The sequence below is a fragment of the Entelurus aequoreus genome, linkage group LG19 (genome assembly GCF_033978785.1).
Source record: "Entelurus aequoreus isolate RoL-2023_Sb linkage group LG19, RoL_Eaeq_v1.1, whole genome shotgun sequence".
Taxonomy (NCBI): Eukaryota; Metazoa; Chordata; class Actinopteri; order Syngnathiformes; family Syngnathidae; genus Entelurus; species Entelurus aequoreus.
In genome coordinates this window covers 46,330,744-46,346,168 of record NC_084749.1, presented here as the reverse complement: position 1 = coordinate 46,346,168, position 15,425 = coordinate 46,330,744, and the positions used below count along the sequence as shown (strand labels likewise).

The 15,425-nt window shown below is 39.0% G+C and overlaps 1 protein-coding gene across 3 annotated transcripts in view; it reads right to left on the bottom strand.

Annotated features, from left to right (window-relative positions):
- The window catches only part of LOC133635409 (ankyrin repeat and MYND domain-containing protein 1-like), a 46,042-nt gene that overhangs the window by 3,972 nt on the left and 26,645 nt on the right, over window positions 1–15,425 (bottom strand). For all 3 annotated transcript variants that reach the window (XR_009822060.1, XM_062028586.1, XM_062028585.1), the window contains exons 10-16: window positions 13,354–13,494; window positions 9,474–9,578; window positions 7,704–7,811; window positions 7,465–7,587; window positions 5,320–5,421; window positions 4,599–4,776; window positions 25–79 (exon numbers count right to left, since the gene is read on the bottom strand). Coding sequence is in view for 2 of the 3 variants with exons in the window: in XM_062028586.1 (XP_061884570.1) it covers window positions 25–79; window positions 4,599–4,776; window positions 5,320–5,421; window positions 7,465–7,587; window positions 7,704–7,811; window positions 9,474–9,578; window positions 13,354–13,494 (812 nt within the window). In the remaining variant the exon portion in view is untranslated. The remainder of the gene's footprint in view (window positions 1–24; window positions 80–4,598; window positions 4,777–5,319; window positions 5,422–7,464; window positions 7,588–7,703; window positions 7,812–9,473; window positions 9,579–13,353; window positions 13,495–15,425) is intronic.

Sequence of the window (15,425 nt, the reverse complement as noted above, 5' to 3'; positions counted from 1 at the left end):
TTTGGAAATGTATTTGCGTGTTACCTTTGTTTCGCCGCCGTGGGAGGTTTGTTGTCATTGGAAACAACAGCACCTTCACCTATGAGGAAAGGCATCTCTTTGAATGCGGAATGGTACACACCATTTTGGTTGATGACATACTTGCCAACCCTCCCGAATTTTCCGAGAGACTCCTGAATTTCAGTGCCTCTCCCGAAAATCTCCCGAGACAACCATTCTCACGAATTTCTCCTGATTTCCAGCCGGACAACAAGGCACGCCCCCTCCAGGTCCGTGTGGACCTGAGTGACGACAGCCTGTCGTCGCGTCCGCTTTTCGTCCATATAAACAGCGTGCCGGCCCAGTCACGTTATAACATCTACGGCTTTTGGAGAGTGCACAACTGCGCACGCAACAAGAAGGAGACGGAGCAGAAGAACGAAGAAGAGACAGTCATGGCGACGACGAGTGACAGAGACTAGAACGAGGATGGACAATTCGACCCTAAACTCACTCATTTCCTGCAAATTAAATATCACAGATGATCCTTCAAAGGCTGTGCTACTGGCTGCAAAGCATTGCACTTTCAAATACAACAATGAGTAGAGGAGTGTTATGTGTGTGTATAAGTGTAAATAAATGAACACTGAAATTCAAGTATTTATTTTATATATTTATTTTATATATATATATAAAATAAAATTAAATTAAAAAAAATATATATATATACATATATATATATATATATATATATATATATATATATATATATATATATATATATATATGTATATATATATATATAATAAAATAAAATATAAAAAAAAATATATATATATATATGTATATATATATATATATATAGCTAGAATTCACTAAAAGTCAAGTATTTATTTTATTTATATATATATATATTAGGGCTGTGAATCTTTGGGTGTCCCACGATTCGATTCAATATCGATTCTTGGGGTCACGATTCGATTCAAAATCGATTTTTTTTTTCAATTCAACACGATTCTCGATTCAAAAACGATATTTTCCCGATTCAAAAGGATTCTCTATTCATGGAATACATAGATTTCAGCAGGATTACCCCAGTCTGCTGACATGCAAGCAGAGTAGTAGATTTTTATAAAAAGCTTTTATAATTGTAAAGGACAATGTTTTATCAACTGATTGCAATAATGTACATTTGTTTTAACTATTAAATGAACCAAAAATATGACTTATTTTATCTTTGTGAAAATATTGGACACAGTGTGTTGTCAAGCTTATGAGATGCGATGTACGTGTAAGCCACTGTGACACTATTCATTTTTTATAAATGTCTAATGATAATGTCAATGAGGGATTTTTAATCACTGCTATGTCGAAATTGTAAATAATATTGATACTGTTGTTGATAATATTCATTTTTGTTTCACTACTTTTGGTTTGTTCTGTGTCGTGTTTGTGTCTCCTCTCAATTGCTCTGTTTATTGCAGTTCTGAGTGTTGCTGGGTCGGGTTTGGCTTTGGAATTGGATTGCATTGTTATGGTATTGCTGTGTATTGTTTTGTTGGATTGATTGATTAAAAAAAAAAAAAAAGATTTTTAAAAAATGAGAATCGATTCTAAATCGCACAACGTGAGAATCGCGATTCGAATTCGAATCGATTTTTTCCCACACCCCTAATATATATATATATATATATATATAAAATAAATATATATATATATATATAGCTAGAATTCACTGAAAGTCATTTATTTTACTTATATATAAAAATAAAATATATATATATATATATATATATAAGTATATATATATATATATATATATATATATATACATATATATATACATATATATATATATATATATAAGTATATATATATATATATATATATATATATATATACACTGTGTACATACATCTACTGATGCTTAGTCTGGACACATCCTCAGTGACCTCTTGGATTCACCGGGCGTTTCGGGTCTCTCAACTGGTCATACGCCCTCCTCCAAGCGACCCAACCGGGGGTGATCAAATCCCCCGGCTTGTGTCCAGACGGCTCGCTAGCTACCATGACTCCAAGGATCTCCTCTTTTGAGCCACAACCATCTCGAGGCCCTTTCCGCCGCTTCGGTGGTACTGCGGATGGCTCTCCTCTTTCTCTCTCCATCGATACCCAAACTGCTGAAGGCTCTGACCAAGGAACGGGCTGCAAATCCTCTGCATCCAACCTCCACAGGGAAACACCTTGCTCTCCAACCAGCCTGTTGACAGTCGCTGACCAGTCCCGCATACTTGGAGAGCTTCCTCTCGAAGGCTTCTTCCAGGCGATCTTCCCACGGGACTGTCAGCTCCAGCAGCACAGCTTGTTTGGTGGACTCAGACACAAGGACAATGTCTGGTCGCAGGGTGGTGACTGCGATGTGGCTGGGGAACTTCAGCTGGTTTTCAAGGTCCACCAACAACTGCCAGTCTTTTGCAGACGTCAGGATGCCTGCTGATGTTCTACTAGCAGGAGTTGGCGTGTCCCCAGCTCTGACAAAGGCGATGGTTTTCTTGGAGGGGTGGAACTGTTTTGCCAATGCAAGTCCTGTGCTAATGGCTTCAGCGATGGTCTTAAGGACTTGGTCATGCCTCCACCTGTACCTTCCATCTCCAAGTGCCCTTGTACAGCAACTGAGGATATGTTCCAGGGTTCCTCGCTTGGAGCACAGTGGGCATGCTGGTGTCTCTGCTATGCCCCATGTGTGCAGGTTTGAAGGGCTTGGGAGCACATCATACACTGCCTGGATGAGAAATTTGATGCGTTGCGGCTCGGCTTTCCAAATCTCAGCCCAGGTCACTCTCCTCTCAACCGCATTGTCCCATCTTGTCCAAGCTCCCTGTTGCTTCATTCCAACAGCCTTGCAGGTTCTTGTCTCCTCCACTGCCGCTCTCACCTCATCCTGAACAAGACGTCGGCCTTCTTTCCCCCTAGTGTTCAGTTGGGGAGTTGGAAAGAATCCTAGCCCAGCTCGACCCCGTGTGACTGCTCCAACCAGGCTCCTGTGTCGCAGCCTTGCATCTGCCTCTTGAACTGCTTCCTCTGCCCTCCATTTCCTGCCAGTCCTCACTTGGATCCCTGCTTTGGCCACCTTCGGATCACTTGAGTCCCTGTACTGTACCACTTCTCTGGCTCTAGTTACCTTAAATTCCTCCTCCAAGGATTTGAAAGGCAACTGCAGTTTGTTGCTGTTCCCGTAGAGTGCAATGCTACTCAGGCTCTTAGGTAGTCCCAGCCATCTCCGGAGGTGGTTGCTGACCCTCCGTTCTAGGATCTCAACTGTCGAGATGGGGAACGAGTAGATGAGGAGGGGCCACAGGATCCTGGGAAGAATGCCATGCTGGTAAATCCAGGCTTTAAACTTCCCAGGTAAGCCTGACTTGTCCACGGATTTCAGCCAGCCATCCAACTCAGCGCATGTCGACTGGATGGAGGTTGTGTCTCTCAAAGAGCAGTCAAAAACCTTGCCCAAGCTCTTGACTGGCTTCTCTGAGATTGTTGGAATGGCCGTGCCTGTGATGTTAAACCGGAACTTGTCCTCCACCTTCCCCTTCTTCAGCACCATTGATCTGGATTTGGCGGGTTTGAAACGCATCCGGGCCCACTCCACCAACTTTTCAAGTCCCTTCAGAATCCAACGGCAGCCTGGAACTGATTCTGTCATGACTGTGAGGTCATCCATGAATGCCCTGATGGGTGGTTGCCTTTGTCCGGAATTTGTGCGGGGCCCTCTGCACTCTGGCTCAGCAGACTTGGTGAGCATGTTCATGGCTAGTGAGAACAGTGTCACAGAGATAGTACACCCTGTGATAATACCAATCTCCACTTTGTGCCAACTGGATGTTGTTGGTCCGGAAGAGACCCTCATCCTGAAATTGCTGTAGTAATCAGCAATGAGGTCTCTACACCTGCTGGGTACATGATGTTTCATCAGAGTGAGTTGAACGAGCTTGTGCGGAATGGAGCCGAATGCGTTTGCCAGGTCAAGCCACAGTACTGATAGGTTGCCCTTGTTCTCTCGAGCCTCCCGAATGAGCTGCGTCACCACACCGGTATGCTCCATACATCCTGACATTCCTGAAATGCCGCCTTTCTGGACAGATGTATCGATGTAGGTGTTCTTTGCCAGGTAGGTACACAGTCGTTTGGAAACAGCGCTGAAGAAAACCTTTGCCTCAACGCACAGCAGGGAGATGATGCGGAACTGGTCCAGCTGAGTGGAGTTTTCCTCCTTTGGGATCCATATACATATATATATACATATATATATATATATATTATATATATATATAATATATATATATATATTATATATATATAATATATATATATATATATATATATATATATATATATATTATATATATATATATATATATATACATACATATATATATAAGAAATACTTGAATTTCAGTGATATGTAGCTATAAATATACTCCTTCCCCCTTAAGCCAGCCCGTCGGCCCCACCCCCCAGACCCCGCCGACCTCAGACCCCCCCCCAATCTCCCGAATTCGGAGGTCTCAAGGTTGGCAAGTATGGTTGATGACCATATCGAAATGAAAACAGACAAAAACCTGTAAACTTTGCAGTCTGCGAAATGCGCTTCTCTCTCTCAATTTGCTCTTTCTCTCTCTGAACCGCAGTGTGTCTCAGCAGATCTCCCATGATGCTCAGCAGGTGGCGACGTGTTTTGAACGTTTCCCTCTCCCCCATGTTGAGAGTGTGGAAGGGTGTGTTGGCAATACGCAGGTCCTGGACAGGAGTATTACAAACAACTGTTAGACAATGCCAAGGTTGTACTGTATGTCAACAAAACATATGGTCAGAAGTTTACCTACTCATCATGGGCTTGAATGTCTTTCATTTTAGGCTAACTTATAGGACTGTAAGGTATAATTAGAGTTAGCGTGCTAGCATGGTATGCTAAAGTTAGCACGCTAACACTTAACAAGCGTCCCATACCAAGTTATATGACTCTAGTGTAAACCGTTGGAAAATTAGCGCAAAAAGATACCATCGGCGCAAACGGGACCTTTCGGACGGTATAACATATGTGGGGGTCCGTTGGCCGGCTGGTTTCATAGTGGACGTAAGAATATGCTCTTGCATCTAAAATCTCCGATGTAACCTCCAATATCCTCCAATAAGCACGCGCGGTTGGTCTTTTCTTGTATTCTAGTGAAGTCGTTTACAAAAGGTACTACTCGCTACTAAGAGCTAGCAGCGACACAATAGCTAAGCACACAATAACACACAAGCTAGACATACACTATATTGTGCAATAAAAAAATATACCTGATTAAAAGAGTGGTGTGCAAAGTCAACTGCAGTCCCCTTGACATCACCCACAACGACTGGCATCAACATGTCAGCACCAGCCTTTTCCAGCATGTCCAACTGGATTAAAGACAAGACAAATACAGAACAGCAACTATTTTTAAAAACTTGAAAGTCGAATAAGCATTTCATTGGCTTACTGGAGTAATAAAAAAAAAAACCAACGATAATGTTAATACATCATAAACAGTACATGAAGCAAAAAAAAAAGTTTGACTACTTAAAGGGGTCATTTATGATTTTATTTTTCTACATTTAAAACACTTCTTTGTGGTCTACGTAACATGTAATGGTGTTTTTTTGGTCAAAATGTTGCATAGATGATGTTTTACAGACCATCTTCTAGCCGCTTTCTGATGGTCTCTTCACGATGCACCATTTTGTGGGCGGTCTTATCCCTGCCAACCGTGTTGTAGCTTTCAGCGTTTCTATCGAGTCTACTGAGTCTGACAGACATAAGTACTACACGTTATTTTTTATTAGAAATGGCAACAGTGGAGGATGTATGTCCATGTACGAGCCAGTCTGCCCCACAACAAGAGGATGGAGAAAAATATGGAACTTATTGACTCCAGCATCGGACTACAATGGCAGATTCACACAAATACTTTATATTTTCTGTCTTGCCTCTGATGAGGGCGGTCGCATATTTTTTTCTCCTCCCGTCTTCTCCTTGCTTGCTCTCTTTGTTTTGTCTACACTTTTTTTGAAGCCTCTTTCTTTGCTCTGTCCTCCAAATCTAAACATCAGACATGGAAATGATCAGCTGGACTCTCGACTCAATTGACAAAATCTTTTCGACGAGGAAAAGAGGTTCCGGGGAGCCTGGCTGCCCTGATGGAACCATCGTTGCGGGGTATGTGAGAGATTCCTGGGACAAATGGAGAATCATGTGCCTTTCAGTCCTTTCCATCGAGGACGTGGAAGACATCTACCTATTTGGAACCATGATCGTGGGGTACCTGCTGATTGGGCAGGGCATTGCTCTGGTGTATCGTCAAATTCGTAAAACGATGGCAGCCACTCAAGGAGCCCAAAGGCTGTTCGTTGCAATGGAAGGATTGGGTCGGGCTGTGGGATCACAGACTGGGGCGATTTCTGAACGAAATCGCAAGATGGATCACATCATGGAGAAGCTTGTTGAAAGGGAAAAATTTAATATGAGAGCCAACATGGACGAATAGAACAGACAAGCCATTGTAATGTCTGCTCGCGGAAAAACAAAAATCCTAATCTATGATTTGACTCCCTCGAATGGCCTTGACGCTGCAACAACAGGAGCAGGCTGTTCTGTAAACATCCCCGAGGACTTTCAAAGATGGACGCTTTTGACCTCCCTCTCTCCTCAACGACACCTGGAAGTCGAACTTTGCTTGCATTGCATGCAGGCCTATGGACACAACACCACTACACCTAAAGACAATGGGCATATACACAAACACACACCCCACCCAACACCATCACCACCGCTTGATTCCCCTTTGGGGTGATGGACGGCTGAGTAGCGCTTTATAGCAGCAGGCCGGCCTCCAGGCCCCCAACTCCCCCCCTCTGTTGCGAGTTGTTGTGATTATACGTAACATGTTTATGTGTGCTATGGCAAATGAGTTTTTTTCCCTTGGACTCAGTCTGGACCACCTCCCGAGGGTTAAGCCAATATCACCTTTTTCCCCACCTTTTTTAAGGAGCGCCGTAAGTGGCTGATCCGTTGGCGGTCCTGTTCTTGTCTCCCTGTAACGTATGTCTGCTCTTAGTGGGACTGTGCCGAAAATGTAATTTCAGTTCTTATATGTCTTGTACATGTTAAAGAATGGACAATAATAAAAAATCCATACCTTTGGGTACATTTCTACCATATATGGAGATATCCGTGACGTCACAGCCAGGAAAGAGGACATATGGCTCATTTGAAAGAAGTATGAAGGATGGCAAGATTATTTTTATAAATATCTCCGCAATGCCTCAGGGTTTGATTTTTAATTGGCGGGACTCATGCAGATCCCAAATATACAAATAGGTAAGAAAAGTTGGTTTTGCATAATAGGTCCCCTTTAAATAATAAACTCCAGAAATAAGTTCAATTATATGTGTGTGGGAAAATACCAGTTTTACTCTTTTGTCATCTAGATCGTAGCTGAAGTTACTTAGTGCACAAAGAGCATTGCCCACTCCACGACCCAGAGGAATATTAGGGTCTGCACCTCCTCTCAATAGCTCCTCCACTGCCTAAAAGGGAAAACACCAGATTAATAATTCAGGATAGAGCTTTAGCAGCAGCAGGACGATTTGTGGTAATGGACAGAAAGTTACAGTCTATTTGAGAGTTTGTATAAAGCAGTTACCACTTCGTTGCCACTTGATATTGCTAAGGAGAGAGGTGAGTGTCCACTCCAGAGGAGATCTGTTCTGGCTCTGTGGGAGAGCAATAGGGATACCACCTTGCTGGCATTCTGCATGAAGACAAGCAGATTAGCCATTAAAAACATGTTTTGATCAATAACAGTTTTCCAAATGTATCAGTATTGTAAACTTAGGGCATTCAATGGATCGCAACTGGACTGTTTTAGAAGACGTTTCCCCTCTCATCCAAACAGGATTCATCAGTTCATGCTCACAGACCTAGATTGGTTAGATTTAGTCTCCATTTATCGAGTCTAGTTCTAGATCTTGACTACAGTGCATCTGGAAATGATTCACAGCACTTCATCTTATCCACATTTTGTTATGTTACAATTAGAAATGTCCGATAATATCGGCCGATGAATGCTTTTAAATGTAATATCGGAAATGATCGGTATCGGTTTCAAAAAGTAAAATGTATGACTTTTTAAAACGCCGCTGTACGGAGTGGTACACGGACGTAGGGAGAAGTACAGAGCGCCAATAAACCTTAAAGGCACTGCCTTTGCGTGCCGGCCCAGTCACATAATATCTACGGCTTTTCACACAGACAAGTGAATGCAATGCATACTTGGTCAACAGCAATACAGGTCACACTGAGGGTGGCGTATAAACAACTTTAACACTGTTACAAATATGCGCCACACTGTGAACCCACACCAAACAAGAATGACAAACACATTTCGGGAGAACATCCGCACCGTAACACAACATAAACACAACAGAACAAATACCCAGAACTAACTCTTCCGGGACGCTACAATATACATATAAATTCTCTGGTCTGATGAGACAAAGATTCAAGTCTTTGGCGTGAATGCCAGGCGTCAAGTTTGGAGGAAACTAAGCACCGCTCATCACGAGGTCAATACCATCCCTACAGGGCAGCATGGTGGTGGCAGCATCATGCTGTGGGGGTGTTTTTCAGTGGCAGAAACCGGGAGGCAAGTCAGGATAGAGGGAAAGATGAATGCAGAAATGTCCAGAGAAATCCTGGATGAAAACCAACGCTATCCATCCAACCTGATGAAGCTTGCGAGGCGCTGCAAAAAGGGATGGGCAAAGAAGAATGGGCGAAACTGCCCAAAGACAGGTGTGCCAAGCTTGTGGCATCGTATTCAAAAATATTTGAGGCTGTAATTGCTGCCAAATGTGCATCAACAAAGTACTGAGCAAAGGCTGTGAATATTTTATGTACATTATTTTTTTTAATGAATTTGCTAAATTAATAAAAAAGAAAAAACTTTTCACATTATCATTGTAGGTTGTCTGTAGAACTGTTGAGGACAAAAATGAAATCATTCCATTTTGGAATAAGGCTGTAACATAGCAAAATGTGGAAAGACTGAAGCGCTGTGAATACTTTCCGGATGCACTGTAGATCTGACAAAGCATGAACTGATGAACCCTACTTGGATGAGAGGCTAAACGTCTAAGACAAACCGAACAGTCCAGTTTCAATCAGTTGAATGCCCTGACAAGTACAAAGACCTGGATGTATTTGAACCTCCATAGACCGTATGTCCTATAGTCATGCTTTATGTGGAAAAAGTATGAAGTGCTAAACTGATATGATTATTGATATTTACAGAAAGTTGATTTGTCTGATCTAAAACTAACCTGCCATACCAAAGTTAGAAATCAAAACGTTTAAGTAAATTAACCCCAATTAGATGTATCCTCATTCTGTGACTTTGCTGCCATGAACTCACACAGTGGTCAGTGGCTCTCTGGCAGGCCACGTGAAGAGGTGTTCGTCCTCCCTCTCCAGGGCATGACTTCGTGATCCTCCATGTTTTTCTGGCCTTCATGGAAACCTGCAAATACCATTCAAGACAAACATCATCGGGGGGGTGCTGCCATTGGTACGTGTCCCGCATCATCCCTGACACATGGAGGACTATAATGATACCATTGATAGAAATCCCAAACTCAATGTTCCTCGATAATGTGACACAGGAGGAAATAGTTAAAATCGTGAGAAAATGCTAATCTAAGACTTCAACTGATTGTAATGGAATTGATATGGAAACGATAAAAAAAGGTTATACATGGCAAAAACTGAAATCTAAGTAAGATTAAATATCTCAAATAAGGGTGATATTTGCTTATTTTCTGTCTGATAAGATAATTCTTCTCACTAAGCAGATTTTATGTTAGTGTATTACTTGTTTTAAGGGTTTTGGTCCTAAATGTATTTATGTTATTTATACTTGGGGAAAGGACGCTGAAACGGTTGCCAGAAAACTTCCAGCAGCCATGGAGAAGGTGGCAAGATGGCTACATGACTCTTGTCTTACATTAAACATTAAGAAAACTGCTACAATGTATTTTGTAAACAAATATAAAATGTCATCCTTTCCAAATATAACGGTTAATAAGGAAATAATACAAAATGTTAGTGATTATCGTTACCTGGGTGTCATTTTAGAGCCAACACTTGGCTTTAAAAAACATATCAAACAGATGTGCCAGAGTCTTAAATACAACATAAAAACGTTCAAATGTATCAGGAATTCATTAACACTGGAGGCAGCTCAAACTTATTTTAATGCAATGATTATGTCTCGTTTTTATTATTGTACAACATGTTGGTCGCAGGCAAGCAAAATGACATTGAGGCCATTGGAAACTTTGCACAAACAATCCCTCAAAATCCTTGACCGAAAACCACAACACCACCATCACTGTTTAGTTCTCCAAAAATGTAGATTGTTAAATTTAGCTAACATTCAAAGATTAGCATCAATACGAATGGCCCATCGAATCCTAAATAACACTGCACCAGCGCCACTTAAGCACTTTGTCCAGTTTACATCTGCTGCGACAACTAGAAACACACGAGCCTCCACCAGGGGGCAGTGTAGGGTACCCAGATGTAAAACCTCTTTTGCACAATCAGCCTTTTCATATAAAGCCATAAAGGAATGGAACGACCTCACAACAAACTTGAAAAGTCTTAACAGATTACTCTTCATTCACAATTGGAGTTAAAAAGTGGCTTTTAAAGGAATGGAACGACCTCACAACAAACTTGAAAAGTCTTAACAGATTACTCTTCATTCACAATTGGAGTTAAAAAGTGGCTTTGGAGCAATCAAAGCTGCTCACACGGTCACTAAGGTGGGCATTATGTTTGACACATCAACCTAATGTGTATTATATTTATCCATGAGAGCATTTTTATTGTAAATTGTGAGGTGTGTGTGTTAAAATCATGGTTGTTTTTACAAATGATGACAGATGTGAACAAAAGCATGTATTGTCTTTGTGTGATGATGTAAATGAGGTGTGCTTGTATTGTATATTAAGTATGTGTACATGAAAGGGCATTTTATGACTTTTCTTGATTTAAAAACATGCTATAGTATGTTTTTATTGTCATAATTTTACTGCATGATTTTTGTATCCCTTTAATTTAGGTAGCCAGGGACTGCAGATGGAAATGAGCTATAATCTGGTACAGAACATATCTGTCTTTGAACTTAATGTTTCTGTGCATTGTCCCTTCAAATAAAGACTAAACTAAACTAAATGATCTCAGTAAGATATTACAGCTTGTTGCTGAGATTTGATGACTTATATTGAGTCAAACATGCTTGAAAGTAGAATATCAACTGTTGCAAAGCTGTGTCATCAACACTCACAAGTATAAAACTACTTTTTTAAAGTAATCATTTCTTACTTCAAGCATGAAAAAAAAAATCGTGATGCCGAGCGCATATCATTATGTCAAGATAATGGCACTGCCATTTGCTTAATTTAAGAATATTTTTCAACATATTGAGCAAAAAGGTCTCTTTTTTTTTTCTACCAAGAAAAGTGCACTTGTTATTAGTGAGAATATACTTATTTTAAGGTATTTTTGGGTTCATTGAGGTTAGCTAATTTTACTTGTTTTGGAAAGTCTCGACAAGCCGAATTTTCTTGTTCTATTGGCAGATAATTTTGCTTAGTTCAAATAAAATACCCCTCATTTTTGTATTTTTTTTCTTGTTTTTGAACACTGACTTTTTGCAGTGTAGAAGAGATCTCAGGACCATAAACGTAAATAAGCAGCCTATCATTTCAAACAGGTAAATTCCCAAACAAAATGAAAATAGCTAAAGTTGCACCGATTTATAAGACTGGAGAAGAACGCCAATTTACGAATTATAGACCTGTTTCTTTACTTACACAATGTTCTAAAACCATTGAAAAACTGTTCAATAACAGATTAGAGAGTTTCACAAACAAAAACAGAATACTCGCTGAGAACCAATATGGATACAGAGCTAATGTTTCAACTTCCATGGAAATTACAGAAGAAATGACCAATGCAATAGATAGTAAAAAAAATGTGCGGCAGCAGTGTTGATGGATCAAACTAAAAAATTGGACACAATTAATCACAATATTTTAATAAAAAAACTAGAACGGTATGGCATCAGAGGGTTGGTCTTAAAATGGATTAGAAGTTATTTAACAAACAGGAAACAATACGTGAAGCGAGGCGAACACACGTCGACAACGCTAAATATATCCTGCGGCGTGCCTCAGGGATCAATACTGGTACCAAAAATTGTTCAATCTCTATATAAATGACATTTGTAAGGTTACAAACGATTTAAAAGTTAGACTTATTCGCGGATGATACAACAGCGTTTTGTTCAGGAGAGAACACACAGAAGATAATACAAATAATAACAGAAGAAATTAACAAATTAAAAAGATGGTTTGACAAAAACAGACTATCTTTGAATCTCAGTAAAACTAAAATAATGCTATTTGGTAACAGTAGAAGATAAAGTCAAACACAAATACAAATAGACGAAATTGAAAGAGTAAATGAAACCAAATTTAAATACTATCACGATATAGCTATGGTACGCTTTCAGTTCTATGAAAAGTGTAACAACATAAATGACCACTTACCTTTTTTCTCACTTTATTTGCAAGTGAAATAAACAAACACATTTGGTGTAGCAAGCAACAACAGCAACAAAACACATTTTTCAAGTTTTTAAAAACACGTTTTTCAAGTTTTTTAAAGGTTTACAAGTATTCAAGTTTATCCGAAGTGCAGTCAGAACGCTAGATCATAACTAAAAATGAACAAATACTTTTGGTATCAATTGCAATAAAAAAATGTTAAAGTGCACATCTCTGGAATCATTAATGTCATTAATGAATCAATAATGTTAGCCTTTAGTGTAAATACTTTATGCATATGTATATATATATATATATATATATAAATATATACAGGTTTTTATTATATATATTATAATAAATAAATATTTATATATATATATATATATATATATACATAAATAAATACAAGTATGTATTATATATATTATAATAAATAAATATATATATATATATATACAGTATATAAATAAATACAAGTTTTTATTATATATATTAAAATAAATATATACTGTATATAAATAAATACAAGTATTTATTATATATATTATAATATATGTATATATATTATAATATATATAAATATAAATAAATAGAAGTATTTTTTGAATTTCCCAGGGACCCACTCAAACCGCGTCCGTCATCATTTTAGCAATATAAATACTGCATGACCATACAAACCTTATCTGGTTCGTAGATCTCGTCCTGGTCGCCTGCCCGTGCATCTGGGTCGGTTAAAGCATGCAGCAGCAGTTCTATGATTTTGGGACCTTCTGGGCCTGGCAGGGCTGTAGCCACATGTACAGGAAATAGTCCCTTCATCTACAACACATTGAAATGATTGGCTGGTTACATTAGCAGTTGAAAGTGTGTGCAAACTAGAAAGGCAAACATTAAAACTAGTAAATGTTGTGATGCCCCAATCCAACCATCCATTCTCTACCACGTGTCCCTTACGGGCGGGGGTGCTGGAGCCTATCCCAGCTGCTGATGCTGATGGAATGTAGAATGACTGGAAGAATAATTTGAATGGTGAAATGGTTTGAATGTTGAAGAGCTGACGCTGACCTGAAATGGTTTGAATGTTGAAATAGTTTAAAAGTTAAAAATGGTTTGAGAGGAAAGAGCAGAAGCTGTTCTGAAATGTAGTATAAATCTTGAAATGCTAAATGTTGGTATGGTTAGAAGAGTTAACATACTCCTAAAATGGCAGAACGTTACGGAATCCATGAATGTTGGGTTAAAAAGTATAAAAGCTAGCATAAACATTGGCGTGCTAACATGAGTACGGATGCAGGGGAACAGGTAAAGATACTTTTAAGATGGTGCCAAGTAAGAAAGTCCATGATTATTAGGTTAAAAAGTACAAAAAGACCTAAAATGCTAGCAAACAACGTTAGCATGCTAATGTTAGCATATTATCATTGACATGCTAAAGCGGAAAAGCTAGCATACTTCTAGGAATACATAGTTTATAAGAGGATAAAGTACAAAATTAGCTAAAATGCTAGCAAAAAACATTAGAATACTAATAACAAAATGTTAACCGGGAACAGCTAGCATACTTCTAAGACAGGGGTCGGCAACCCAAAATGTTGAAAGAGCCATATTGGACCCAAAAAACAAAAACAAATCTGTCTGGAGCCGCAAAAAATTAGAAGCCATATTACATGTGTCATGAGATGTAAATTTAATTAAGAGGACTTAGAGGAAACTAAATTAGCTCAAATATAGCTACAAATTAGGCATAATGATGCAATATGTACATATCGCTAGCCTAAATAGCATGTTAGCATCGATTAGCTTGCAGTCATGCAGTGACCAAATATGTCTGATTAGCACTTCACACAAGTCAATAACATCAACAAAACTCACCTTTGTGCACTCATGTACAACGTTAAAAGTGTGGTGGACAAAATGAGACAGAAAAAGAAGTGGCATAAAACACGTCCTAGAAAGTCGGAGAAAGTTATGCATGTAAACAGACTATACGGTGAGTTCAAGGACCGCTAAAATAAGTAGGACAAAACGGCGCTCGCCAAATACTTGAATCAGTGAAGCATATTTAATATAAACAGTGTGATTTATAACAATTACGGAGGTTTGTGTCATGTTTGTCCTCCTACAGAAACCATACTAAAACAAAAAAATTGATTTTTTTTCCCCTCATCTTTTTCCATTCTTCATACATTTTTTTAAAAATCTCCAGAGAGCCACTAGGGCGGCTCTAGAGCCGCATGCGGCTCTAGAGCCGCGGGCTGCCGACCCCCGTTCTAAGATAACACCTATGAACAAAATCAATGATTTTTAGGTGAAAATATATCAAATTAGCTAAAATGCTAGCAAAAAATGTTAGATTACTATTAACAAAATGTTAACCGGGAACAGCTAGCATACTTCTAAGATAACACAGAGGAAAAAAATCAATGATTTTTAGGTGAATTGATTGATTGAAACTTTTATTAGTAGATTGCACAGTACAGTACATATTCTGTACAATTGACCACTAAATGGTAACACCCCAATAAGTTTTTCAACTTGTTTAAGTCGGGGTCCACGTTAATCAATTCATGGTAGATGAAGATATATGAAATGAGCTAAAATGCTAGCCTAAATCATTAGCATGTTAAAGTTAGCATGCTAACAGTTGACTAACAAGAGCAAAGAGCATTTCGACTTTGGAACCTTTAAAATCCATTGAGAAATACGAACTATATAGAAGTTTGTATTTCATCCATTCATTTTCAACGGGG